This window comes from Urocampus carinirostris, chromosome 17, assembly GCF_059441175.1.
Source record: "Urocampus carinirostris isolate Australia breed hairy pipefish chromosome 17, RoL_Ucar_1.0, whole genome shotgun sequence".
Classification (NCBI taxonomy): Eukaryota; Metazoa; Chordata; class Actinopteri; order Syngnathiformes; family Syngnathidae; genus Urocampus; species Urocampus carinirostris.
In genome coordinates this window covers 18,578,940-18,604,667 of record NC_142365.1, presented here as the reverse complement: position 1 = coordinate 18,604,667, position 25,728 = coordinate 18,578,940, and the positions used below count along the sequence as shown (strand labels likewise).

Below are 25,728 nucleotides of genomic sequence, written 5' to 3'. Positions count from 1 at the left end.
AAGTGTTTCCTGAGAAGACTATAAATCATGTCAGGGCGGGTATAGACGTCTATATTACTGTTTCTAATGCCAAACCTAACTACATCTTTAGCTTTTCCTCTCAAATGTATAAGGATTTCCTCTGCTTGCTCTTCAAGTCTCACATTACTCTTTTTAATAAATGTCCTCATTAGATCTTCCCACTCATGTATTTTTATTGAGTCTGAGCCTTCCCCAGTAAATGATGGTGGTTCTTTGAGCTTTCTCTGTGTAACCACCTGAACCTGTGACTCATCCATTTGCAGAAACTGTAATAATAAAAACCTCATCATCCAGTCCAGCGTGAATGTGGATCTTTGGTGGGACACGTACACCGCGGTTACATTGGTGCCGTGACCCGTGACTTCTATCAAGCTCTCCGAACCGATGACTGTCCTACCTGCCACATCATTTCATGAAGCCATCAGCTCACAGTATTTAAAACTGCTATACAGTGACGTGTTACGCAGGCGATTTTGACTTATTTACATCTTTGAAACATGTTTAATCAGAGCACAAGTGACGTTTCTGAGGGTGTAGCTGATCAGATGACAAATATTATTCAGGAGATAGGACATAAATTGGCTGATAGCATTTTCTCACGTATACAGTCACACAATATAGTAGCTCCTAGCGCTGCTGCCACACAAGATGTAGCAAAAATGTTGAGTAAGCCTGGTCATGTGTCAGATATGTTAGATTGACCATTTAACAGTCTAATGGCCAGGGGGACTAGACTATTGCGGAGCCTGGTGGTCCTGCACCGCACACTGCAGTACCTCTTCCCAGAGGCTAGCAGAGTGAACAGTCCATGATGGGGGTGAGAGGGGTCCCCGGTAATGTTCTTAGCATGGGATAGGCAGCGCTTCTGGCCAATGTCCTGAATGGAGGGAAGTGTAGTCCCGATTATTTTCTCTGCTGTCCTCGTTACCCTCCTCACACTACCCCAGTCGGTAGCGCTGCAGCCTCCACACCACACAGAGATACAGCTGGTCAGGATACTCTCTATGGTGCCCCTGTAGAATGTGATGAGGGAGGGTGGGGGCAGGTGGGCTCTCCTCATCCTCCGCAGGAAGTACAGGCGCTGCTGTGCCCTCTTAACCAGTGATGCAGTGTTCACGGACCAGGTGAGTTTGTTTGTAATGTGCACCCCTAGGAACCTGATACTGCTGACAACCTCCACAGCCTTGTTGTTGATGCAAAGTGGGGCATGGTTGGGCTGGTTTTTCCTAAAGTCGACAATGATCTCTTTAGTTTTGTCAACATTCAGGACCAGGCTGTTGTCCCTGCACCAGCCCACCAACTGCTCCACCTCCTCTCTGTAGGCCAGGTCGTTGTCATCCCTGATGAGGCCCACCACTGTTGTGTCGTCCGCAAACTTCACGATGTGGTTTGTGGCGGACCTAGGGACGCAGTCGTGTGTCATCAGGGTGAACAGCAAGGGGCTCAGGACACAGCCTTGGGGGGAGCCCGTGCTGAGGTTGATGACATCGGAGATGTTCTGACCAATCCGCACTGACTGGGGTCTGTCAGTGAGGAAGTCCAGCAGCCAGTTCCGCAGGGGGGTGTTGAAACCCAGGAGTCTCATTTTGTCTACCAGGTGTTGTGGGATGATGGTGTTGAATGCTGAACTGAAGTCCAGGAACAGCATCCGCACATGGGTGTTCTTCTCCTCTAGGTGTGTCAGGCTCAGGTGAAGCGCAGAGGAGATGGCATCCCCGGTGGAGCGGTTTGTCCGGTAGGCAAACTGAAAGGGGTCGAGTGAGGAGGGGAGACTGGAGGTGATGTGCTCTTTAACCAGTCTCTCAAAGCACTTCATTATGATGGGAGTCAGTGCAACGGGCCGGTAATCGTTGAATGATAAGATCTGGGGTTTCTTTGGCACTGGGATGATGGTGGCAATCTTAAAGCATGATGGTACTGTGGCTTGGTCTAGCGAGGTGTTGAAAATGTCTGTTAGTACACAAGCCAGCTGATCGGCGCACTCCCTAAGGACCCGCCCTGGGATGATGTCCGGGCCTGGAGCCTTCCGTGTGTTGACCCTTCTCAGGGTCTTCTTCACGTCAGTTGAGTCCAGGTGGAGCGCTCTTTCGTCCTGATTTGGAACCGCTTTCGCTGCAGGGGTGCCATTTTGTGCCTCGAACCTCCCAAAGAAGTTGTTGAGGTCATTCAGAAAGTCCATGCTAGTGTCCTGCACAGGGGCGGTGGTTGGCTTGTATCTGGTGATGGCCTGAATGCCTTTCCACATATCCCTGGTGTTGGTTGTGGTGAGGAAACGGTCCTGGATTTTTTGACTGTACGTTCGCTTTGCTAGTCTGATAGCACGGTTCAGGTTAGCCCTCGCTGATCTCAGTGCCTCCTTGTCACCAGATTTAAAGACAAGGTTCCGTACTTTTAGTTGTTTGCGTATCTCAGCAGTCATCCAGGGCTTCTGATTGGCATGGGTGCATATAGTTTTGGTATTGCTGACGTCTTCTGCGCATTTACTGATATAGGCTGACACAGAAATGGCGTACTCATCTATATTTATTTTGTTGTTGTAAGTGGCAGCCGATTTAAACATGTCCCAATCAGTGCAATCAAAGCAGTCCTGTAGTGCCTCCATTGCCCCCTCAGACCACACCCTCACCTGCTTCACTGTAGGTTTTTCTCTGGTCAGCAGGGGCTTGTATGCTGGAATTAGCATAACAGATAGGTGATCTGATGAGCCAAGGTGGGGGCGGGGGGCTGCTTTATATGCACCTTTGATGTTTGTGTAGGCCAGGTCTAATGTGTTCCTACCTCTTGTAGCAAAATTTACATGCTGATGGAAATGCGGGAGAACTGTTTTCATATTGGCCTGGTTAAAGTCCCCCGCCGCAATAAAAATGCACTCGGTGTAAGCATGCTGCAGTTCACTCACAGTTCGGTAGAGAACGTCCATTGCCTCCTTCGTATTAGCGCTGGGGGGCACGTACACGGCAGTAATGATGGTCGCGCTAAACTCCCTCGGTAGGTAGAAGGGTCTGCAGATCACCGTCAAAAGTTCAATGTCTCGTGAGCAGTGATTCGAGATTATCTTCGCATTTCTACACCAGTTGTTGTTTGTATAAATGCATAGACCGCCCCCCTTGCTTTTGCCGGTGAGCTTGCCGCTTCTATCAGCGCGGAAAGCAGTTAGCCCCACAATGCTAACAGCGTCATTCGGGATAGATGAGTTTAGCCATGTCTCCGTCAGAATTAAAGCACAACAGTTTGTCAACTCGCGGTTCGATGAGAATTCCACTTGTAAATGGTCCAGTTTGTTGTCCAGGGAGCGGACGTTGTATAGGAAAATGGATGGTAGAGGCGTTTTGAAGGGTTTAGCCTTCATCCGAGCCGTTAGCCCGGCCCGACAACCTCGTTTCCTTCCCCGGTCACAGCGCTTCCGCTTGCCACTTTTACTCGCTGCTTTGTTGGCCGCTGTGTTCTGTTGACGTAGCACTCCGAGGCTAAGTAAACACTCCAGAGTGATCGTCGAAATTTGCGCTGGATTTCTGGATGTTCGCATATCCAGCAAAAAACTGCGATCGTATATTAAACTGCAGTTAGAGTTGTCTTTGTTCGCCCTCATAAACTGAGTCGAAGATTGGGGTTTTTGACTAGAATGTGAGAAACTGTCGGGAGCAGATCCAGCCGCAGCCATAGAGGGCGCCGCCATTTTGGAATGAAGAAGTCAAAGTTTAGGTGCATGTTGTACACAAAGTTTTACCGTATTTTCACAAATCATTGGATCTAACGCGAGTTGATCCCTGGTCGCGGTGGTGATAGCACTGAACTGTTACCACTGGGCAATCAGTGATGAAAATAACATGTTAAAAAGCATTGGGTTTTATCTCATCATCACACTATTTTTAGTCACTGTACCAGAGACGAATGTTAACTTTGTTGTTCATTCCACATGTTACAATGACGAATTATTTTCTCTTCTTCTATTCAATAATGTTAGTTTTAGTGTGTATTCCACATGTTGCAATGTCAATAAAGTCAATTCTATTCTTCTATTCTAAAATGCATTGTCATTGTAACATGTAAAACATGTGAAATGCACAAAACATTTGTCTCTGGTACTGTGATCCAATGCATTTTAGCATATTGTCAGTATCACTGGTGCTCTAACCGCCATGACCCGGGATCAAATCCCTTTACAACCAATGTTTTGCAATAATATGCTAAAATTCTATTCTTTTCTTAATACTATATAAATTCATTGTCATTGTAACATGTGAAACGCAAAAAGAAATTAACTTTGTCTCTGGTATCGCAAGGAAAAATAGTCTGATAATGTGATAAAACCTACTGCCTTTTCTTACGTCACCAATATTACTGGGGGTAAAGTGTACTCTCACCGTCGCAACCTAAGTTTAATACCTGTTGCATCCAACCACAAAGTTTGAGCTGAGAAAAAGTGAAGCAAAATTTCATACCACATCCTTATTATTTTTAGGAGTGCGCAATTTCCACATATAAATGCGGTACATTTCCATTTAGACTTACACAATAGTTATTGGGCTGATCGTTATTGAAGCGATAACAAATATGACGTCACAATTATCGGCTAAAAAACAATAGTCACTTTATAATCGAACTTAGCGTGTGTTTTCATTTGTAATCATTATATCATGGAGTAAAAAAAGTCATCAGTGTCAGTCTCTTAAAGGAGGATTCTATCGGGTATAGTGTGTATCATTTGTCCAATCGTGCACTGTGAGATGTTGTTTCATAGCGTAACCCAACGGAAAACAAGTGCTGATGAGCACAAGGAAGAATACAAACTACGGAGTCTCAAAAGGACAAACTACACCGATTTACTCCTATTTTTTTGCCAAGCCTTTTTGAGGTTTTTGGGTACCAGTAGCAGCAAGATGGCAGACAATTGCATCTGTTCCCTATTAGTTAGCCATATTGTAAAATAAATAAAAAATTCTTAAACTACAGGTGTTTAAAAAAATGAAAAGTTTATATGATGGTTTATGTATAATTGCTTATTATGCTAATCATTAGGTTGTTTATTTTATGAATTACTTTTTTTAAACCCTAGGAACAGCTTAATAACACACACTGTCTCTTTAAGGATTTGAGTGTTTTTTGTTGTTTTTTTTACCTGTGATGCTTGACTTTCTGTAGCAGAAGTATCATTTGTTTCTCTATCGCATGGGGTGCTTCTCTCCGAACATTTGGTGGACGTGATCATTTCATCGTCCCTCCTAGACAAGAATAATTTTCAAAATGTCATATGAATGCAGTAGACCCCTGTGATACGGTGTCCTCACCTTGCAACATTTTCAATTTAGGGTGTGCAATAAGATGTTTTTTCAGCCCATTTCTAGAGCATTTTACCCACTATAGCACACAAATGATACATTATTTTACAAGCCCAAAAATGCATCAAATTCAAACTTTGCAGCAATTTTGCACATAATGAGTTACATCTGTAAATGCCTTTATGCTATTGTGGATATTATATCAAATGCTGGTCTGCTATTGATTTGCATTACAGCATTATGAAAATGCAAATCAGGACGATTAGTAAGAATAACAAGGTGACTAAATCATGGAAATAATTTAGGCACATGACAATCATCGCAAGTGGAAAGTTTAAAATCTCTCATTCTTAAGCCGCCGTCTCCTCCCCTTTGGCATCCACTTGACCAGCTCAAGACAAGACACACGAAAGGTAAATAGAATTTCATGTTTCCTTACTTAAAATGTTAATGTATTAGGATCAGGTATGTGTATTACACATAAGTTGTACTTCCTATATACCATTTGTTTCAATGAATGTTTTCATCTGTAAAAGCGAGGTTAAGAGCGAATTAGCGTCGGTTTATATCCCCCTCTATATGGCAATTTCAAATTTGCCACCTCTGAAAGGATTTATGTTGTATCCTCGGTGTCTACTCCATTCCAATCTCTCTCAAAAAAAAAAACAGAAGCACCACTCATTGAAGAAAAAAAGAGTCTTTACCTAGCCAGAAATCCAAATATGGTTTTTCCCCACTGCAAAACAAGATGTATATGTCCTTCTTCTATGGCTCTCTGAAGCAGCAGGGCTGAAATCTCCACGAAATTGGGATGACTTCCCAGCTGCATCACTGCAATGAGAACACAAAACAAATCCAATCGGAATCCTCGATCTGAAGGCGACTATGGGGCTCACCGATTCGGTAAGCGTGTTGGAGAGTGCTGGTAAAGATCCGCTGGCGGAGGGTAGCCGTGTCCTCCGAGCCACTCAGAGAGGGGGAACTCTCTACAAATAAGAATTCAGATATTTTTCTGATATTTTTTGAACTGAAAACAGTTAGGCCCGAAAATATTTGGACGGACATACAATTTTCACAAGTTGTGCTTTACATGGAACCACATGGGACTTGAAATAATCGTGACCAGAATTGAAGTGCAAATTGTCATGCTTATTTCAAGTTCAACATCTGACTGAAAATGAAGGAATTGTTTAAATTGTTTTCCAAACTGATCCCATTTTAAGGCTCAAAATTAATTGGACAATAAAGACTAATCCAAACAAGAATGATTGATGTCAATGTTTTGTTGCCAATCCTTTGGAGGCAATGACTGCCTGAAATATTGTAGCCATGGAATTTACCAAACGCTGGCTTTCCTCATCCTTGATGCTTTGTCAGGCCTTTGCGAAAGCAGCTGCGACTTGATGCTTGTTTTAGGGTCGAGCAAGTGAAATGCATGCTCAGTTTGGTTATTACTTATTTGCCCTAATAACTCCTGGGTTGCTTTTGCTGTATGCTTTGGGTCATTGTCCATCTGCTCTGTAAAACGCCACCCTATTGACCCTGTAGCATTTGGCTGAATTTGAGCAGAAAGTATATCCCTCTATACCCAAAAATCATCCGGCTACTTTTATCTGTTGTAATGTCATCAATGAACACAAGTGACCCAGTAGCCTTGGAAGCCATTCCACTGCCTCCTCTATGTTTTACACATGATGTGGTGTGAATTGTATCATATGCTGTTCCATTTTTTCTCAAAACCTTCTTCTTTCTATCATTCTGGGACAGATTTATTTTTGTCTCATCTGTCCATAAAGCACTTTTCCAGAACTAGACTTGAGGTGTATTTGGCAAAGTCAAGTCTGGCTTCTCTATTTTTGGGGCTGATAAATGGCTTGCACCTACCTAGTGGTGAACCCTTAGTATTTACTATCATTAAGTCTTCAATTTATTGTAGACTTAGAGACATCAATTTCCTGGAGTGTTTTTTACCTGAGATGTTGTAAATTGATTTTTTTTCCCATAGAGAGTATTCGGCAGGCCTTTTCGAAGTGCCAACATCACCAGTGCATTCCTTTTTTATTAGAATTGGCTTCTCCAAGCACATCGCTATCTCTATTATGGATTTCTTCTTATTTTCAGTCTCAGGATCTTCACCTCTATTGAGAGCTCCTTTCAACGCATGAAGTGTTGTCAAAACAACAGCTTCCAAATGATTCATCAGACACCAACAATCAATCAGACCTACCACCATAGGGGTATGGGTATAAAGTGTAAAGGGCTATAGTTCCTAAAACCTTATTTTAATTTGCATGTGGAAAGTCTCAAATTGCAGAGATTGTGGCCTTTAAGCCCATATTATTATATTATTGTATTTAAGAATGTGTTTAAGTAAACAGCTAAAATAACAAAAATGGTGTCACTGTCTACATATTTTCAGGCCTAACTGTATTTGGCTGGATTACCCGTCACTGCGTCCAGATCAGCTTCAGCAGCGATAACCTCCTTGAACTTCCCAAAAATGGCCTTCAGCTGAAGGCTTTTTTTCATTTCTTTCCTCAGGACAGACGGATCTTCTACCCTGGACTAGGAAAAAAACCCAGGACACTTTTATTGAGTCTTTGGGACCTGTTATGTGCATCTGCACTTTATTGTCGTCATGTCTGCGCATGTGAGAGTGTGAAAAAAAATTCCGATTACTTGTCTGTAAATAAAATCTGAGAAATATACATATAAATTGACTTTAAATATTGATTTTGAATATGTTTACCGATGCCCGCTTGCAGGCGAGTCTGATATAACGCTCCTGAGCGTCGAAGACATCCTGGAGGAGAGCCCGGCCGCACTCGATGGCCGCTATCGCTTTCTTATACTCCTTCCATCCCCGTAAGGCCTGTGATGACTCAGATTGTTAATGACTTAAAATCGTAATTAATATAAAATCAGAATAACAGCAAACAATAAAATAAAATTTTAAAAGTAAATAAATAAAGATGAATAAAATGTTAACAAATACATTATATCAAATTGGGTTAATAGCTAATTAAAATCTAAATAAAAATAAATACAATTAAATACATTGAAATAATTAAAAGAAAAAACATACAGAAAAAATAAAAATATGTAAATGATAAACATACCAAGAACTGATAAATAAAATTAATTTAATAAACAAAATCTAATTAAAATAAAAAATCGATCAAAACATTAATTGGATTTCAAATAAACCAATCTAAATACATGTAATTAAATAAAACAAAATACATTAAAAAATAAGTAAAAAAAAAAAAAAAATTAAAAAAAAAATTAAAATAAATATATAAATAATTAAAAAAATCTAATCAAATATGTAAAATTAGAATTAAAATAAATTAATGAATACAGATAAACAAATCAAATTAATATATTCAAAAATAAAATACTAAATAAAATAAATTATATAAAAAAATATTGAATTAAAATCAAATTAAACTAAAGAAATACAATTGAATTGGAATTGAATAAATACAATTAAATGACTTGTAGCTAGGCAAGGCGCAGACCTTTGCTAGATAATTGGTGATGCATGCAATCATGTGCATGAGGGTCTCCACTGTGTTTTTGGACCATTTTTGCTTAAGGTGAGATTCATTCTCTTTCAAGACATTCAAACATTTGCTGAGCAGCTAGAAAAAAACAAATATGAGCAATTTGGTTGGAACAAGATTGCAGCAAGGGAGAGGAAGCTTGAAAAAGCTTTGACCTTGACTGCAGGATCGCAAGGGATCTGATGAAAGATGAAGGGAACCAAGAGGCCGTAGCAGCTGATCACAGCTTGGACGGCTGAACTACTATCGTTTAACCACATGGCTAAGTCCATGGCCACCAGCAATCGCTCACATTCGGCCAGTCGAGCTTCCTGGATTCAAAAAAGAATGGAAATATGCCTTCTTGTTCTCAAATAAATGGATTTCAAGGACCTGCTTCCAGACAAAAAGTCCGCATATGTTGTCCGAGTCGCGGAGAAGCGCCTGCTGCTGGATGTTGATGTCCGTCTCGATGAAGATAGACGTCAGGAATAGTTGACACGTCAGTGGAGATGAGCATTGCAAGGATTTCGTGTTCAGCCTGGAATGCAAAAGATCACAATTTTCAAAAATTAAAAACACAATTTTGTCGGGATTCTTTTATCGGCAGTTGTTTTGGACGAATTCACATATTTCTATTATTTTATTTATTTTGATGTCAGTTTATTTGATTTTAATGGTGCAAATGTGCAGGAGGAATAAGCGAGCTTCATTTAAACAAAGCAGCTCACAATAACGGTGAGCCATACCCTTTGCAATGGCTAAAACATGGTAGATACCGCAATCACAGGACTAAGTGACGTTTGCTTGCAAGACCAGCAGTAGAAGGCGAGAAACACTGAAAGACGAAGCAGAAGCAGCTTACAATACCAATATGGCAAGCCATAGCCTCCAGCCCAGTGGCTGAAATGAATTGGTAGAGAAGGAAATGATGGAAAAAAGTCACTGAATGACTAGATTCAGCAAACATCACATTTGGGGCTCATCTGTGTGAGTTAAAAGCAGCACTGGGACAAGCTAAATCCTCAATAGGGCTCCGATAGTAACAGAATGCCGACCAAACATGTCAGCTTTTTCATGTTGTATCATTAATACATTTCTAAGTCTTAAATCAGGTTTATGTGCTTCTTCTTACTATTAGAATCAAAAGTATTTTATTTAAATGATGAATTACTTTTTCACCACTAAGTGAATAAACTCTGTGGCTTTAATGTACAAAACGGCAAGAACTTGATAATCGAACTTTGAAGTGTAATTATAATCAATTTAAACAAGTCCCTGCGTAGGTTAGATTTTAGCCGATTCGATTTTTAGAACATATTTCAAAGAAGCCTGCAGATTTTTCCATTCAGATAATAATTATGCCATTTTCATGCGAAAATAGAATTACTGACAATCGTTTTTTAAGAAAAAGCCTAAAAACTGTTACATTTTGAAAACAATAGTGCACTTATTTTTTTAAATCAGCAATCCATTAGAATTAATACCACATAATGAGTTTGTGGAATCGATCACTAATTAGTGAATAATTAAATAAAATATTTTTCTGTGCAATACTGGCCTTAGTGTTTCCAGAATTCTAATGCAATAATGGCCTTACCAACAGTCAGTAACGCCAACTCAGAACCGTTAAGAGAACATTGCCACATGACCATGAACTTTAAATATATGCATATTACATAATGTTTAATAGATTATTTGTTGATTAAATATATTTAAATTGATGAAATTGATGAATTAAGGTGAATGAATAAATGAATTAATATCTGAGGAATTTGTTGTGAGACATTCACGAAAAAATACTGTATTTCAAAATGATATGGTAAGAAATAATGGGCTTCCAGTAGGGTCATTATTGCATACTAGCTATGGAAGTAGTTAATGTTATTGTCACATGCTAAAAGTTCAAATATGAATAATCAAAAATATATAATATCAATAATTCCAATATCAAAAAGATAAATACAAAATATGAATAATTGAGACGGTCTTTCTATCTTCCATGCATTAAACAAGATAGTCGAATAAGAATCAGTACTGCCATTTTAAAAAGCAATCAGTATTATCAATCATTTGATTTTATCAAACCAATTGCTATGTATTTATGCTTGGAGAATAAATCCTGCACTAGCCACTAATGCTAGTGACAACACGGCCCTAACTCCATAGGCTCGAAACGGAAACAAATCAAAATAACTTGTCCTACCTTTGAAATTAGGATCAAGTCTTGTAATTTCTTGATGGATTGCTAAAACTGTTGCATCCAGGGTTTGTCAACCCTTTAATGGCCGAATTCAAGCCCTTTCAAGACAATTTTTCAATTTCTCAAGTACCATTAAGAGAAGACATCCAGTGTGGATGGTGTATTTTGCAGAGCCACAAATATATGTCTGATTTACATATGTGATTTTTAATCTTGTGTATGCATTTATCAAGACATGATTTCTAGGTATTTTGTAAACAGTGAAAATATTAGTTTTTGAGACAAATCTCTCCCTCTATAGCACATGTATCAAACTCCCGGCCCGCGGGCCACGTCCAGCCCACCGTGTAATCATATCCGGCCCGCAAGACCATTTTACATTATTGTTATTAATGGCCCGTCAATATGAACAACGCCGTCTCATCCCTGGACATCATATTCTGACGTTTTAGTCACTGTACCTATTCCTTCATATATGACGTATATTATACTATATAACCAGGGGTCGGGAACCTATGGCTCGCGGGCCAGATATGGCTCTTTTTATGAGTACCTATGGCTCAGAGACGAATTTCATTGCATGCAAATTTTCTCCATCTCGTTCAAAATTTACACTACATGCAAAGCCAAACCAAAGCTGAATTACAGAGCAGTACTTTTCAGAATATATAGGGCACGTTTTCACTACAATTTACAGTCAAGGTGTCACACAAAAAAAAAACTCGTTTTGGCTGTACAACGCTAAAGAATCCTTTATATAAAAGCTCACTATATAATCTGTGTTCAGTGTTCTGATACTTTTTGATGAATCCACGGAACAAATTGTAAATACGCCAAAACACAGGAAGAGAACTTAAAGTTATTTGATTGGGTGAGTGGGAGGGATGGGTGGAGCTATGCAAAAAGTGCAAGCACTCCCTTCCATCTCTCCCCCTACTCCGTCTGCGCCAAAGGTAAGCACATCAGGCTCCCTGTTCTCAGAATGTTGTGACGTTTTTACAAAATAATTTGTGTAGCATTTTCATATTTCTACTTTTGACAGGAGATATATTAAGGAGAGCAAAATCTTTTGGGATATTTAAGTTTTTTGTAATATATACATTGACATAGGAGCAAAGGAATTGGAATGTTATTTTAATGTTAAGTTGTTTAAGTTAAGTTCTAAGTTGTATAATTTAACAAGATATTTTAATTTACAGCAAAATAATAAATACTATATAGGTGATTTAAGGTTTAAATTTAATACTCTTGTCTGTTTTTATTCATATTTATGTTCCAAAAACATTCAGTTTAAGTGTGTTCAATAAATGTTTATCCTGGTTGGCCCGCGATCTTAAGTGTGTTTTGAATTTTGGCCCCCCCATGTTCAGTTGCAGGAAGTTCTTCCCTTTAAAATTTACTACTGAAAATCGCTACTTTCATTTTTTGTCCATGGCCCATAATGAATGTGTATAATTGATAAGTAATCCCTACCCTAGTACACATTTCATTGTGCCCTGTTTAGGTGTAGCAAGCATCGGTCCTCTTGGCCGCGACCTGTAGAGGGTGATGACCCTTGATAGGACAATGCCATACAAACGAAAAAGACATTAAACATGGGGGAAGAAGAAATTAAATGGCAAAGCGAAGCTTGCAGAAAGCAGTGTCGGCGTCATTTTAAAGCAGTCTTATTAAAAGACTGGCAGAAGTTTTAAGCACTTACAAGCACTTTACCTAAATTCAAGCACTTTTCAAGGATTTAAAGCACCCCTATGATCTTGGAACAAACTGAATATCAATATGATTGAAGTTTCTCACGTTGTGGAAAAGAGCCTATCCGGCGTTTTGTTGTCAGCCAGGGTAAAATGCTTCCATAACTCCTTGCAGGCTTTCTTGGCAATATCAAATTGTTTGGTTTGAAATGCCACCTGAGAAAAGAGATAAAAAAAGTAATCTCCTTGTCACACAAATTGTCCAAAAGAAAGGCGTACCTGTGCCAGGTGTGCCCACGAAGAAAGCAGTGACTGCGGCATGGATGTCATCAGCGGGAAGGTGGACACTCCAATGGCGTTGCCAAGCAAACGGCCCTGGCAGGTGTAAGCTGCGATGGCGAAAACGTACTTCTGGTTGGCTTCAAGTCTCTCTGCCTTGAGCTGCCACTCGCCGCAAACCGCTGGAACCTAGAAACCATTGAACATTCTGGGACAGTGTAGGGTGATTGCCCTCTCTAAAAAAGAAAGTGAAAAAAACTAGTCCGGCATAGAAGATTGGATTTGCCTGCTTGGAGTGGTCGGTATCATGAGATGCTGTACCCAATTTAGCCACCAAGGCCGTTATAAACCCAGGAAAAAATACCATGGGAAAGCAGATGTGTATTGATTTTGTTGGCATTTATTGGGGGTGCCTTGACAGGAAACCTAAGTAGGGACACTCATGGAGGCCTAAATTACAATTGTGTAAATTTTCATAAAAAACTGTTCATTTGTCATGGAGCTTATAAGTCACATACAAACACAAACACACACACACCCTCTCACACACGGATCGGGATTTATAAAGTAGTTCAGATACCCACCAGTTTTTCAAACACCCCACAACACCCCTCCCTTTTTTGTTCCAATATCTATCTTGTTGAAATGTTTGTTTATTGACTTTAGTTTGAATGAATGTAGTTGTGTTTTAGATCAGCCAATGATTGCTTGTTTTGATTTTAAAATTATAATTTTTTATCAAAATTAATTTACTGCAAATTGATAAATACTTAAAAAAATGAAATAATATGTGTAACTTTTACTCCAGAAAAACTAAACATGAGACTGATTTGTTTTAGTAGATCTTTGGTGTCGTCTTCTGGGTAATCTAAAGTCTGCAATTTGAGACTCCGAAATCCCTAAAAGTATTTATTTCTTAACTTGAGTAAAACGCTACAACAGCTTGGCAAGGGACCAAACAGGCCGTAAATTAGTCACCAGATTTCCCGTTCCCGCCAGGCTGCAGTCTCCTAAACGGACTTTCAGGTCCAGGCCTTCGGCTGCACGGCCGCAAAGTTGGTACCAGCACACCTGGATGAAGACAATCCACACATTAATTTACCGAATTCACACTGGAGACTGTTTATTTTTATTCCGTATTAAGTTACACGGAAGCCGTGGGACACTCAAAGAGGAGCACATGATCTATCAAGTTGGCGTCCCTTTGTCACTTAGTAGGCTATTTCTGACAGTTTGGGTATTTTTACCGAAGCTATAATAGTTATAAGAGTATTAACACTTTTGATGTAAACAACATGGAAGTACAAATTAGACAAGCACTTGGAATGGCATTGCCAATTTGTGATTGGGAAAAAGGACGTCACCATTCAATCATGTCAGTAGATTAATCAAGTTAGAGCTTCTTCATCATAGACTACAGTTGTTACGATAGTACTAACATTTTACTTCAAGCAAACGTTTGATGAAATCAAATTGTAGGACTGTATTTTTCTAATGTGGCGCACCTGAATATAGAGCGCATCCTCAAAAATAGTCTTGTTAAATATTTGATACGTACAGGGCGCGCCAAACTATAAGATGCATGAAATTAAAACAGTTGTATGAACTAGGGTTCCATAAAAAATGTCAGAAAACAAACTAACATTATGAAATCTGTTTAACCACGAAAGTTTTTAATCACTTCATAAATGGTGACCATATGCAGTAGAATTTCACTGTAATTTGCAATTGCAATCTTATCTACTGAATTTCCTGCTTTATAAAGCGGACTGGATTTTAAGGCGCACTTTCAAATTTAAGTAAAATATGGGTTACCGGTATTTAAATTCGCCTTTTAGTCCAGAAAATAATAGGACTTTAAAACATATCAGACGAGATCTTGGCAAGACGCTGCTATTTAAGTGGCCAGTGTATGATGAGGTTACCATGCAATCTCGTCAAAAGATTTATCCAGTTAGTTTCCTTTTTCCAAATTTTGCAGTTTTGATACTATAAACATATTAAGGGAACTAAACGCTTAAGGAAAACAACTTGTAGGTACTTCAAAATAACTAAGACAAGCTCTTGGCAGGATGCCGCCATTTTAATGGGCGGAGATGAACGTTGTCACCACATGTCGGAACATGAAATTCAATTTGGGGCCTTTTCATCCTGATTGAGGTGTTACAGGAGCATTTTTGCTCCTTTGGATTCATTGAAATCGGAATACATGGCTCTAGGTAAAGCAGGCTTATAAATAGACGTGTTGCTGTTTACAGTACGCTATCCAGGGAGACAAAGAATCCTACTTGTTCCTCCATGTGGTAGGGAGCAGGTGCAAAAGTCAAGGAGTTTTTGGTGCGAGAGATTAAGACAGGGCGAGGGGGTGGGGTCTCCTTCTCCTCCTTCACTACTTTGTTTTCAAGCGCCAACTTCGGGTTGTTGGCGATGAACAGTTTTCTTTCTTCTATGGCTGCCTTCTCGATGAGAATCAAGGCTTCCTGGGGAAAATAATTCCTATCAAAAATGGAAACAAAGCTAGCTCTAAATCAGTGTGATCAATTTATTGTTTTGAAAATTGGACAAATGCACAGGAGATTTCATAGGATGCCAGTTCCCTATATTGACTATTATTATGCTCTGTAGTTCGTTGTTTTAACATCCTTGTCGCTTTCTGATAATAATTCTACTGTCCTTTGATCTCCAGGGCTGATATGTTTCATGTAACCTAGAAGAGTGAATAAAAAGAGGAGGCTGAGACAGGGCAACAGCAATGGGTAATGGAGATTTTCTTACCTGAAGGTTCATGTACTTGTTTCTGCTTGAGAGGTCAAAATCCAATGATTTCGGCTATTCTTATTTTGAGTTTCTACTTTAAGTTTAAACTTAAGACAGTGTTTCCTAACCATTTTGAGGAAAGGCACACACACACACACACACTACTTACTTTACTTATTGCTCCAGCGAAGGTCGGGGGGTCCCGTCCCTGTGCGTTGAGCCGACCAGATGAACCAGGTTTTTCCAATGCTGGCGGTCTTGTGCCAGCTGTTCTGCATCCTATATATATATATATATATATATATATATATATATATATATATATATATATATATATATATATATATATATATATATATATAATGTACCTTTCCTCAGAATGAGGCACATACAATTAAGTTCACAATCATTTTTCTAGTTTTAATTCATTTTTACTTTTATAGTGAAAAAGTAACGATGACAATCGTTTGCCACTGCAACACTTTTTTTAAACTTTTTTAAACTAGACAAAGAAAATATTACCTAAAATTAGCAAAACAATCAGTCAGTTTGTTTTAATGAGATGAATGAAAAGGAACAGGAAGTAATTATAGTACATATTCACTTAGAAAAATAAAAGTTACTACCCCACTGTTTTACTGAATAATTTACTTGGAAAGACCCTTTTCCTCTGTGTTTGACTAAATCTCTCTAACTGGACCTTTTGTTGTGTACTGGAGATTAGACATCAAAGGAAATGTTAAGTTATTTTGTGACCGTTAATGAAATTGAATCATTTCAAGTCACACCAGACAAGGTCTCCAGGAACACTATTGTGCCACAGCACACTGACTGAAAAACTTTAGTGTAGACACATGTGAAATCCTCAACAGACATTTTGTGAGTTATTTTTTTCAATCCAACCTCAAGCAGGCTCTTCGTGACACTGGACTCGTTAGAACTCTTCCCGTCATACAACAGCAAAGACTTCTGGATGAGAAAAAGTGCTTTGGATACTTTGTTCTTCTTGATCTTGTCCAACAATGACGATTCCGTGACTGAAAATTACAAAGGTCAGAAGCGGAGTAGCATTTTAAAATACAACAGCTCACCCGCATTCAACTGCATCAGCTTGAGGGACGCTCGGTGGTAAACGATGTCCAGTTCCAACAGAATATCTATGGCCAGCATAGACATGCGAGTGGACTGGCTAGACCGATCCCTTTTAACATCCGACTCGATCTCTTCCTTTTGCTTCTGGCTAATTTCAGTCTCTCCATTTCCGTCCCGCCTCTTAAAAAGAAACAGAGGACATTGACTGCATTCGCACATTGGGATTCTTTCAAAGGCAAAATGGAACCTAAGGACCAAGGGTGCAGAAACGTGCCAGCAAGTAAGTAATGTCCGGAGGAGCCGAGCCGTCTTGGGGCATAAGCGTCACGATTCGCTTGACCAGAGCCTGGAATCCTTTCTCCACCACAGTGCAGACTTTCTGCAAGAGCTCCGTGCGGGAACCCTTCAAACAAGAAACCAAATCAACAAACAACTTTTACTGCCGCTCTCTAAAAAGCAGGTCTTACCTTAAGCAATGTGAAGCAGTATTTCTTTTCAGTGCCACCTTTGACTTTAGGTGGGACTGTGGAGAGCAAATACAGATTTTAGAAACCAAATTAATGGATGTAATGTAGATGTACAAGGTCCAGAACTGAATTAAGTTTTTTCAAAGCGCTTACTCCGATCAGCCGCATTCTCCAGCAGTAAGACCAAACTGTGGATCATTTCGGCAGTCTTGATGCAGTCTACCGTGGCCAGATTGCAGGCAAAGGCCACCTCACACTGCATCAGTAGGCACCAAGCCCACTACAAAGGCAGAAAACTCCATAGAGTAAATAAATCCTGGGATCTTCTGAGTTCAAAATTGTCATTTGGTTTAACGCTGTAGTTCAATGTGATGAATACGTTGGTCAGATGCCCTACAGAAGGACATCAGACATGCTGGCTTGAAATGAAATAGGTTCCATTGACTCAGCTCAAGTGGGTTGGAAGAAGATTGTATTTGTAGTCAAAATTATCCTAAAGTCAATGCACAATAGAAAAATGAAACTTCCTGACCAAGAGTTTCTCACAGTTTACATAGGTTTTTAATCGTCCCTTTTTGAGTTCCATCTAGTATTAAAAAGAAGGCCCACTCTTTAGGTTGATATAGACTCCCCTCCCCCCAATTTGAGTACGGTTATCAGGGTTTATTACCTCTCAGACTTAAAGCAGACAAGAACTACACTTAGCAGTGGTGGTGCCATGATCCTTAGACCCCATTTGAGAGGGAGAAAAGATTGACGTTAGACCACATGTTCACCCAAACACCCCGTGATGGTCAGCTTAATATTATAGTTGTTACATATCAAAAAACTTCAACTAGTTTGTCTGAGTTACAAAGCAATATTCTATGGTTGAATTCAGTTGTGTTAAGTGTCAACCTTACAAGTGTTTGAATCTAAGACAGCAGCATTTAAAAAAAGATTAATCAAATGTCTACCTTGTCATGGTCCTGGGTATATTCCGGATTCTTCATTTGATCCATCTGGATCACCAGCTTCATCTTTCCCCATATAAAGAGCAAAACATCCCATACAAGTTCAACTTCTGGCTGTGCCTCCTAAAAAACAACAAATGCTTAAAAAAATATCTGACATTTTTTGTCTCTGTTAGAAAAGAAGAACTCACAGCAACAGAATCGCAAACTGCCCTGTGCAGAGTCTCTGTCAGGGCCATTATGGCATCCAGGGAACCTTTATATCTGTCTGCAGGAAATATCAATAACAAGACCAAGGATTCATTTATTAAAAATGAGTTGGATGACAAGCAAATCAAATAAATAAACGACTTCTACAGGACAGGATCAATATTTTTTTCGAATGGGCCAATCTTTCAAATCTCAGCGCTGCAGTCCAGCTGGCAGGTTGCAGGTAAGAGCAGACAAGTAGAGGCTTTCAGCTTACATGCATAACAAATAGTATAATAGTAGAATTGTTTCTCAACTGGAGGTTCTAGCTGTCTTGTGAAGACCCTTTTATCTCCGGATAGAGCTCACTGTGCTCACTGTGATGGCTGTTGACATATGCTAATTTTAGCATAGCACTGACTCTCCCGCCTCCTATAAGCAAACAGCAGCTTACCTACCTTGACAGAGCTTTTATCGTCACTCGTGACTTTAATAAGGCGCGCCTAAAGACCATACGCCCTGAATGGTATTCGATACTGTGCAACCAGGGGAAATAAAATACTGGACAATATGTAGGGCAACATCAAAGATGCGTACAGAGCTGCCCTCTGCTCCCCACCTGGATGGATTCTATCACGTTTGTCTTTCTCTGACCGCTAAATATACCACACCTTCTGGAGGAAAAAGAGGTCTATCTAAGCTGTGGGACTGGTTTCCATTTAAAGAATACTTTCATTTTCTCAGGAGCTGATTCTGTGAAATGACCTCCCATGACATTGTAAAATCTGTTACCGGACTACATGAACCTTAGGAACCATTGCACTAGACAATCACTTTTACTACCAGCGACGTCCTCTCTCAGGCGTCTTCTGTGCGAAGACTTGAGGGTGGTGAAACCGTTAATCAAGGTGAGCTCGTACTCTGCCTTCCTGAACGCAGAACCTTCCACTACCTGACACATAAAAACAATGAAGACTAATCAGGATATCCTCCTGTGGTGTTTTCACAAAAGCAGAAAAGCTCACGGATAAAATCTCCAGCATCAGTCGGGAGTTTTCGATGAAAACGTCCGGTTGCTTGTACTGGATCATCATCTTGATGAACCTGACGGCGGTCGAGACGGGGACTTTATGTTCTCCTGTGGCGAGACACCAAAAGAATCTTAATTGGGGGAAGAAACAGAAGAGGGGACCAACATACCTGCGACAGCTAATTCCATCAGAGTTGACGTGGTGGACAAAGCACTTAGAGGTGAACAGTGCTGTTCTTGACGTCGCTGTTCGGTAGTGCTAGCCACTCCTACGTTGAAAAAAAATCTGCCGTTACAAATCTCACTGGGAACATTTTCTTGGTATCAGTTCTTTGTACCAGATAGGATACTAATGCCGGAGGCAAAGAGCTCCAGGACTACTTCTTGCAGCTCGAGTTCTTCGGGCAGCCGAGCCTGGAGGGGGCGCATGGAGCTGTCCCAAAGAGCTTCGCAGATGCCCAAGAACTGGGCGGCGCTGCTATCGAAAAGGCCCATCAACATTCGCTCTGTTGCATTGCGGGGCCACGGGATCTAATTGGGACATTCGTAAAATTAAAAGGGAAGGACTACAACTATCAACTATTGAGCATGGACATTTCAAGCCTCATTCTTTTACATTGGGAAAGTCCTTTGGAGTTGTTTTGCACTTGATGGTGATCATGTGCTTGGGCTTCCTCCTGGTCTCAAACACGGCTCGCTTGAACATCATGACAGCCATCTTGGAAGAAAATCGTGGGGAAAAAACATCAGAGTTTGGTTTGCAACTGTTTAGGGCAGCGATGGCTTTGGGGACGAAAACTGTCTGAGCCTGTTCGTTTTTTTAAGAGAACAATAACATCTGAGAGGAGTCCTAAATAATGTTTTTGCCAATGAATCCAGACTGGGCAAAAAGTGGCCCATGTTTTCTGGGCTGTGTTTTTGACTCTTTACAGTTTGATTTTTGGTTGATTTATAATCTTGGTATTAAGTTTTGATTTTATTGTAATTCTAGTTCGGCTAACAGGCAGATAGCAGTCCATGATTTTCTGGACTGTGCTTATGACTCTCTGTAAAGTTCTCCTGTCTGCTGCCGTCCAGCCAGCGTACCACACCGTGATGTTGTATGTCTAAATTTTTTGTTACATTTTTCTCAAGTAACCCAACATATTTCTTCGTTGAAAACAGTATTCACTACACAATAACAATAAATGTCATTCTATTCTAGACAATAAATTAAGCTGAAGGGCACACATCAGACACAGACAAACTACAGTATCTAAAAGCATTTCAATAATATAAAAGCCAAATTCATTTTAAACTATAATGCATTGTATTTATTATATTGTTCTCTAGTTCTGCCATACTTAACATATTGTGCAAAAGTCTGGAGCAATAATTACAAAAGTTCACTACAGCTCCTTTTTATCCTTCAAAAACGTGCAATTAGAACCCTACACAGGGTAGGATATCGAGATCATACTAATATTTTATTCCTGCAGTCCAAATTATTAAAATTACCGGTAGATGATTTAGTAAATTTTTTCACTGCACAACTGCTATTTAAGGTCAACAAAAACATAGTGCCAGAAAACATCCATAAATTATTCATTCGGAAAGAGGGAAATTATAATTTAAGGGGCTGTAGTGAATTCATAATCCCAAAGGTGAGAACCACCAGGAAAAGTATGTGTGTGTCTGTGTGTGAAGTCAAGCTTTGGAATGGTTTGCAAGACGAGATCAAACGGTGTCCAACTATTCACTTGTTCAGGTTTAGATACAAAGAAACATTCCTGGCGGAATACAGAGATGAGGAGGGTGGGGTATGAGTGGTGCGGGAGATTGGTAATAGTGTGTCTAGTTAACTTTGTGTTATTGTTGCTATTCTTATATCATAACTGTTATTATTAATATAATTACAATTGTTGTTATAGCATTGGTGTATTTGCAGGGGAAGATGAAGGGGTAGGGAATATAAGCATTTGCTTCTTACTACCATTTTTCAAACATATTATTTTGTTGTTGAGTTATTGTTTTTGTTCTGTTTTTATTTTGATGTTCGAATAAAGTTTTCATTCATTCATTCATTCATTCTAAATTGAAGACATGCCACAAGCTAACAAGCTAACTAAAAGTTAAGTCATGATGAACTCCACCAAAAAAAAGCCAAGGATATATTTGCTGAACTTCAAAAATAAAAATAAGTGTTAATACCTTGATGGAAGCTTCCCTGAAGGTCATTTGAGTTTCTTTGCTCCTTGGGCTCGCGTTCTCCTTATCCTTCTCCTGCTCTGCAAGGTCGTTGATTTTTCCCAATGCTCTCCTGGCGAACTCCTTCACAAATTCATAAATAATTTGATTCAAGATGTTTTGTTGTCAACATTTGCAGCAAGTCGATTTCACCTCAGCATGTAGAGAGGCCTGGTTGTCATAGTAACAGTGGCAGACAGCACAGTAGAGCTTGACGAGCCACGGGAGATGTTTGACAGTCATGACAGGCATGGTGGACTCTAAAGTCAGGCTTGCCCAGAGAAGGTACTCCAAAGCCTAAAAGAAATATAAAACTGAGTTTAAAAAAAGATAAGACTTTATGTGGGAGGAAAATGTATTTGATGGTCCACCTTTGCTCTATGGTTCAACGCCATCAGGTAGCTACACATCTTGAATATGTGCAACGTCCCTGGAAAAAATTCGGGAAATAAGTTTTAGAAATTCAGTGCTGCCTCTAGCTTTCAAACTGAACCAGTTTTGTTTTCGTGGTCGAGGTCTGAACTGATTTTTCGTAAAAGAAATAATGGTATAGATATATTTATTCATCTGTTCGGGAGCATTTGAATAAAACATGTATTTAACTAGAAATTTAGTCCTACATTTTGGGATGTTGCAAGGTCTATGTTTTATATTTTGAGTACTTATGGTTGGTGGCCTTGGGGGTAGGGCGCCCTCCCCAAGACTTGGAGATTGCTGGTTCGAGCCTCAACCAGGTCATACCGAAGACTTACAACATAGGTACCCATTGCCCCCCTGCTTGGTGCTCGGCATTAGGGGTTAAAATTGGGGGGGTTTGGTCACTTAATGACTCCCAACGAAATGTTGGGACACATCAGTTGGGTTGAGCGAGGAGGCTGGGAATCTCCTCCTCTGTATCAATCTCCCAAAAAATTCAAAATGTGAATGTGATTTTGATTCTAGCCACCTCCCACTTGGGGTTAGATCCATGTTTGAATAAATAGTTTGTAAATATTGAATTTGGTAGAAATAGATACAAATAAACAGCATGACTTTTTATGACAAAAAATGGTTTGGTAGTTGAAAAAAACAGTAGTTGAACACAAATTTCCTAATATCATATTCTTACTGTACTTCTTTTAAATTACGCTTTTCAAATGCCTCTTCAATATATCGCGGATAGTCTGGAAAACACAGCTCACATACAGCTTACAGCGAATAAATTAGGGTGGATTACTAAAATAATGTCAAAACCTCGAAAATCCACCAGATATATCTCAACCAATATTTCACATTTCAGAAAGAAGTGTCAAAGAAATGTGGATTATTTTAATCTCTTTCAAGATATTGAGTGCGAGGTCAGAACGTGTTAAACAAAATAAATAGCATGACTTGTATGGGAAATAATGTTTCAGCACTCCAACAATTCTCTGTTCGAACGTATTATGGTCAAGTACCAAGGCATCACTGCATAAAGAAAAGTAGCCAACCGTTATAAATGATCCAGGAGAGGTTCTTGTCGTGCTGCAAAGCCTGCATCATGATCCTGATGAAGTTGAGCACATGCAGCAGCTTGGAAAGGCCTTTCTGACAGAGGACCATGGGCTTCTTCTCCAACTCAAAGATGCACAGTGCACAGCCAAGCATGGAACGGACCTTCACACGCAAAAAAAAGCTTCTCAGCTACAATCCAGCAGAACAAAATGGGTACAGTACTTGCAATGACCTTCATGATAAAGACATCTTGGTCTTGGTCAAAACCTCCAGGAAAGAAGCATCTGATGAAGTGGTGGACGTCAGTGATGTCAGTGATACTTGTGGAGCAGAATTGAAGTAGGTGCAGACCGTAACCTTGGGACAATGCCGTCTGGTACAACTGAGGGGAGATGACCATCATTCTAACATGGAATACATCTAAGTGAAAATTTGACAAGTACCTTCAACCCGGTGAGGAAATCGCCAATCTGTAACATGCGCTCCTGGTACAATTTGAAAGGAAGACGTGGTTTAAAGTTTCTCCAGATATCTGCCAGCAGGGTCACCCTTTACAAAACAGGCAATGCCAGGACACTTAACTGGATTTACAATCCAAGTTTTGCTTTGGGGATAGAAACATTCTCAAGTGTAAAGGCAACAATCAACCTATTCACTACTGTTATGATGTTTATGTTTAAAATATATTGTATATGAAAATAAAAAAAAATAAAAAATGATCTAGCTAGCAATGGAGATTATGATTTTTTTTAAGTGCTAGCTACTTAGGTAACTAACATATTTAATGATTTCAATTCAATTAGATTCAACTGACATAGGTAACTTGAAATGTAATGTCAAAAAAAAAAGTTATGTTGCGAATGACTTCACAATAAGCTATTTACAAAAGCTAGCTAGTCAGTTTGCTACCGATAAAATATATTATGTTGTACTGTAAATACTTAACTTAAAACTTAGCCAGGTTGCTAGCTATAAAACTGTTATAAATGAAAAGTTGAAAAGCATGGAGGTGTGTTCTAGCTGGCTTGGTAGCTATAAAAATATGTATGAAAATGTAAAAAGAACAATAGATGTCTAGCTATAAATATTACATATGAAAATCTAAATAGGACTAAAGGTGCTAGCTAGCTATCGTGCTAGCTATGAAATATACATGAAAATAAAAAGAACAAAATGCGCTCGCTGTCTAGAATGCTACCTACAAAATATGTATTTGAAGTTTAAAAAAAACATAGTGGAGCTAGCCATAAAATATATTATATATGATAAGAAAAGGCTCAATGATGAAAGGGTATCAGTTTGCTAGCTAGCGGGCTAGCAGTTAAATATTTAGAAATAAATAAATATAAATTACAAAAAATGTTGCCAGCCGTCTGAGATGCCAGCTATAAAATGTATATTAAAATGTAAAAAAAAAAAAAAAAAAAAAAAAAAAAAAAAAAAAAGGAAAGTTAGCGATACGTATTATATATCCATCCATCAATCCATTATCTACGACTCTTATTCTCAGTAGGATCGCGGGGGTTCTGGAGCCCATCCCAGCCATCCTCGGGCAGTGGGCAGGGGACACCCTGAACTGGTTGCCAGTCAGCCACAGGACACACAGGGACAGACAAATTACTCGCTCAGTCACAGGGACAATTTGCCAATTAACTCAGCATGCATGTTTTTGGAATGTGGGAGGAAACCGGAGTGCCTGGAGGAAACCCACGCAAGCAGGGGGAGAACCTGCAAACTCCACACAGGAGGTTCGATCTCATGACCTCAGAACTGTGCCGCACACGCGCTAACCACTGCTCCACCGTGCTTCCCGTATTATATATCTCATCTCATTAGCTGCACCGCTTAGGGTCGCGGGGGTGCTGGAGCCCATCCCAGCAATCATCGGGCAGTGGGCAGGGGACACCCTGAACTGGTTGCCAGCCAATCGCAGGGCACACGGGGACCAGACAACTCACTCGCTCATTCACACCTAGGGACAATTTGGACCGGCCAATTCACCTGAAATGCATGTTTTTGGAATGTGGGAGGAAACCGGAGGAAACCCACGCAAGCACGGGGAGAACATACAAACTCCGCACAGGAAGTCTGGAGCTGGATTTGAACCCACGCAGGAGGTTCCCATGACTTGAACTGTGCCGCACATGCGCTAACCACTGCCCCGCCGTGCTGCCCTCGTATTAAATATGATAATTTAAAAAAGGCAAGATGTGCAAGCTAGCTGCCGTAATTAATGACTTTAATTTAAATGGATACTACTCACATGGCTAACTAAAAATGCAATGTCAACAGAAAAACAAATTATTTTATGCTATTAACAATTTCAAATGACCTCACAATAAACTATCAAATTTACATGTAAATGAATAAGAACAAAAGGTGCTGTTAGAAAAAATATATGAAAATATACAAAGAACAAATGTAGCTTATTATAAAATACATGTATAATTAATATGACATTTTAAAAAGAACAACTTTGCTAGCTATAAAACATATTATACAGTATCTGGTAACTTCAAAAGA

The 25,728-nt window shown here is 39.6% G+C and overlaps 1 protein-coding gene across 6 annotated transcripts in view; it reads right to left on the bottom strand.

Moving 5' to 3' along the window:
- Positions 1-25,728, bottom strand: part of cfap54 (cilia and flagella associated 54) — a 55,061-nt gene that overhangs the window by 29,114 nt on the left and 219 nt on the right. For 4 of the 6 annotated variants that reach the window (XM_088321173.1, XM_088321176.1, XM_088321174.1 and 1 more), the window contains exons 2-32: positions 23,649-23,754; positions 23,438-23,587; positions 23,202-23,367; positions 22,104-22,162; positions 21,886-22,029; positions 21,697-21,816; positions 20,123-20,224; positions 19,845-20,037; positions 19,677-19,775; positions 19,502-19,614; positions 19,311-19,428; positions 18,479-18,555; positions 18,291-18,410; positions 17,488-17,614; positions 17,335-17,390; positions 17,142-17,270; positions 16,867-17,047; positions 16,679-16,812; positions 15,307-15,498; positions 13,997-14,089; positions 13,019-13,207; positions 12,846-12,955; positions 12,522-12,602; positions 9,239-9,386; positions 9,022-9,177; positions 8,822-8,944; positions 8,050-8,172; positions 7,745-7,865; positions 6,197-6,286; positions 6,005-6,131; positions 5,141-5,243 (exon numbers count right to left, since the gene is read on the bottom strand). In XM_088321173.1, coding sequence (XP_088177299.1) covers positions 5,141-5,243; positions 6,005-6,131; positions 6,197-6,286; positions 7,745-7,865; positions 8,050-8,172; positions 8,822-8,944; positions 9,022-9,177; positions 9,239-9,386; positions 12,522-12,602; positions 12,846-12,955; positions 13,019-13,207; positions 13,997-14,089; positions 15,307-15,498; positions 16,679-16,812; positions 16,867-17,047; positions 17,142-17,270; positions 17,335-17,390; positions 17,488-17,614; positions 18,291-18,410; positions 18,479-18,555; positions 19,311-19,428; positions 19,502-19,614; positions 19,677-19,775; positions 19,845-20,037; positions 20,123-20,224; positions 21,697-21,816; positions 21,886-22,029; positions 22,104-22,162; positions 23,202-23,367; positions 23,438-23,587; positions 23,649-23,754 — 3,850 coding nt within the window. The remainder of the gene's footprint in view (positions 1-5,140; positions 5,244-6,004; positions 6,132-6,196; positions 6,287-7,744; positions 7,866-8,049; positions 8,173-8,821; positions 8,945-9,021; positions 9,178-9,238; positions 9,387-12,521; positions 12,603-12,845; positions 12,956-13,018; positions 13,208-13,996; positions 14,090-15,306; positions 15,499-16,678; positions 16,813-16,866; positions 17,048-17,141; positions 17,271-17,334; positions 17,391-17,487; positions 17,615-18,290; positions 18,411-18,478; positions 18,556-19,310; positions 19,429-19,501; positions 19,615-19,676; positions 19,776-19,844; positions 20,038-20,122; positions 20,225-21,696; positions 21,817-21,885; positions 22,030-22,103; positions 22,163-23,201; positions 23,368-23,437; positions 23,588-23,648; positions 23,755-25,728) is intronic. The other 2 variants (XM_088321175.1, XM_088321178.1) reach the window with 1 other exon arrangement.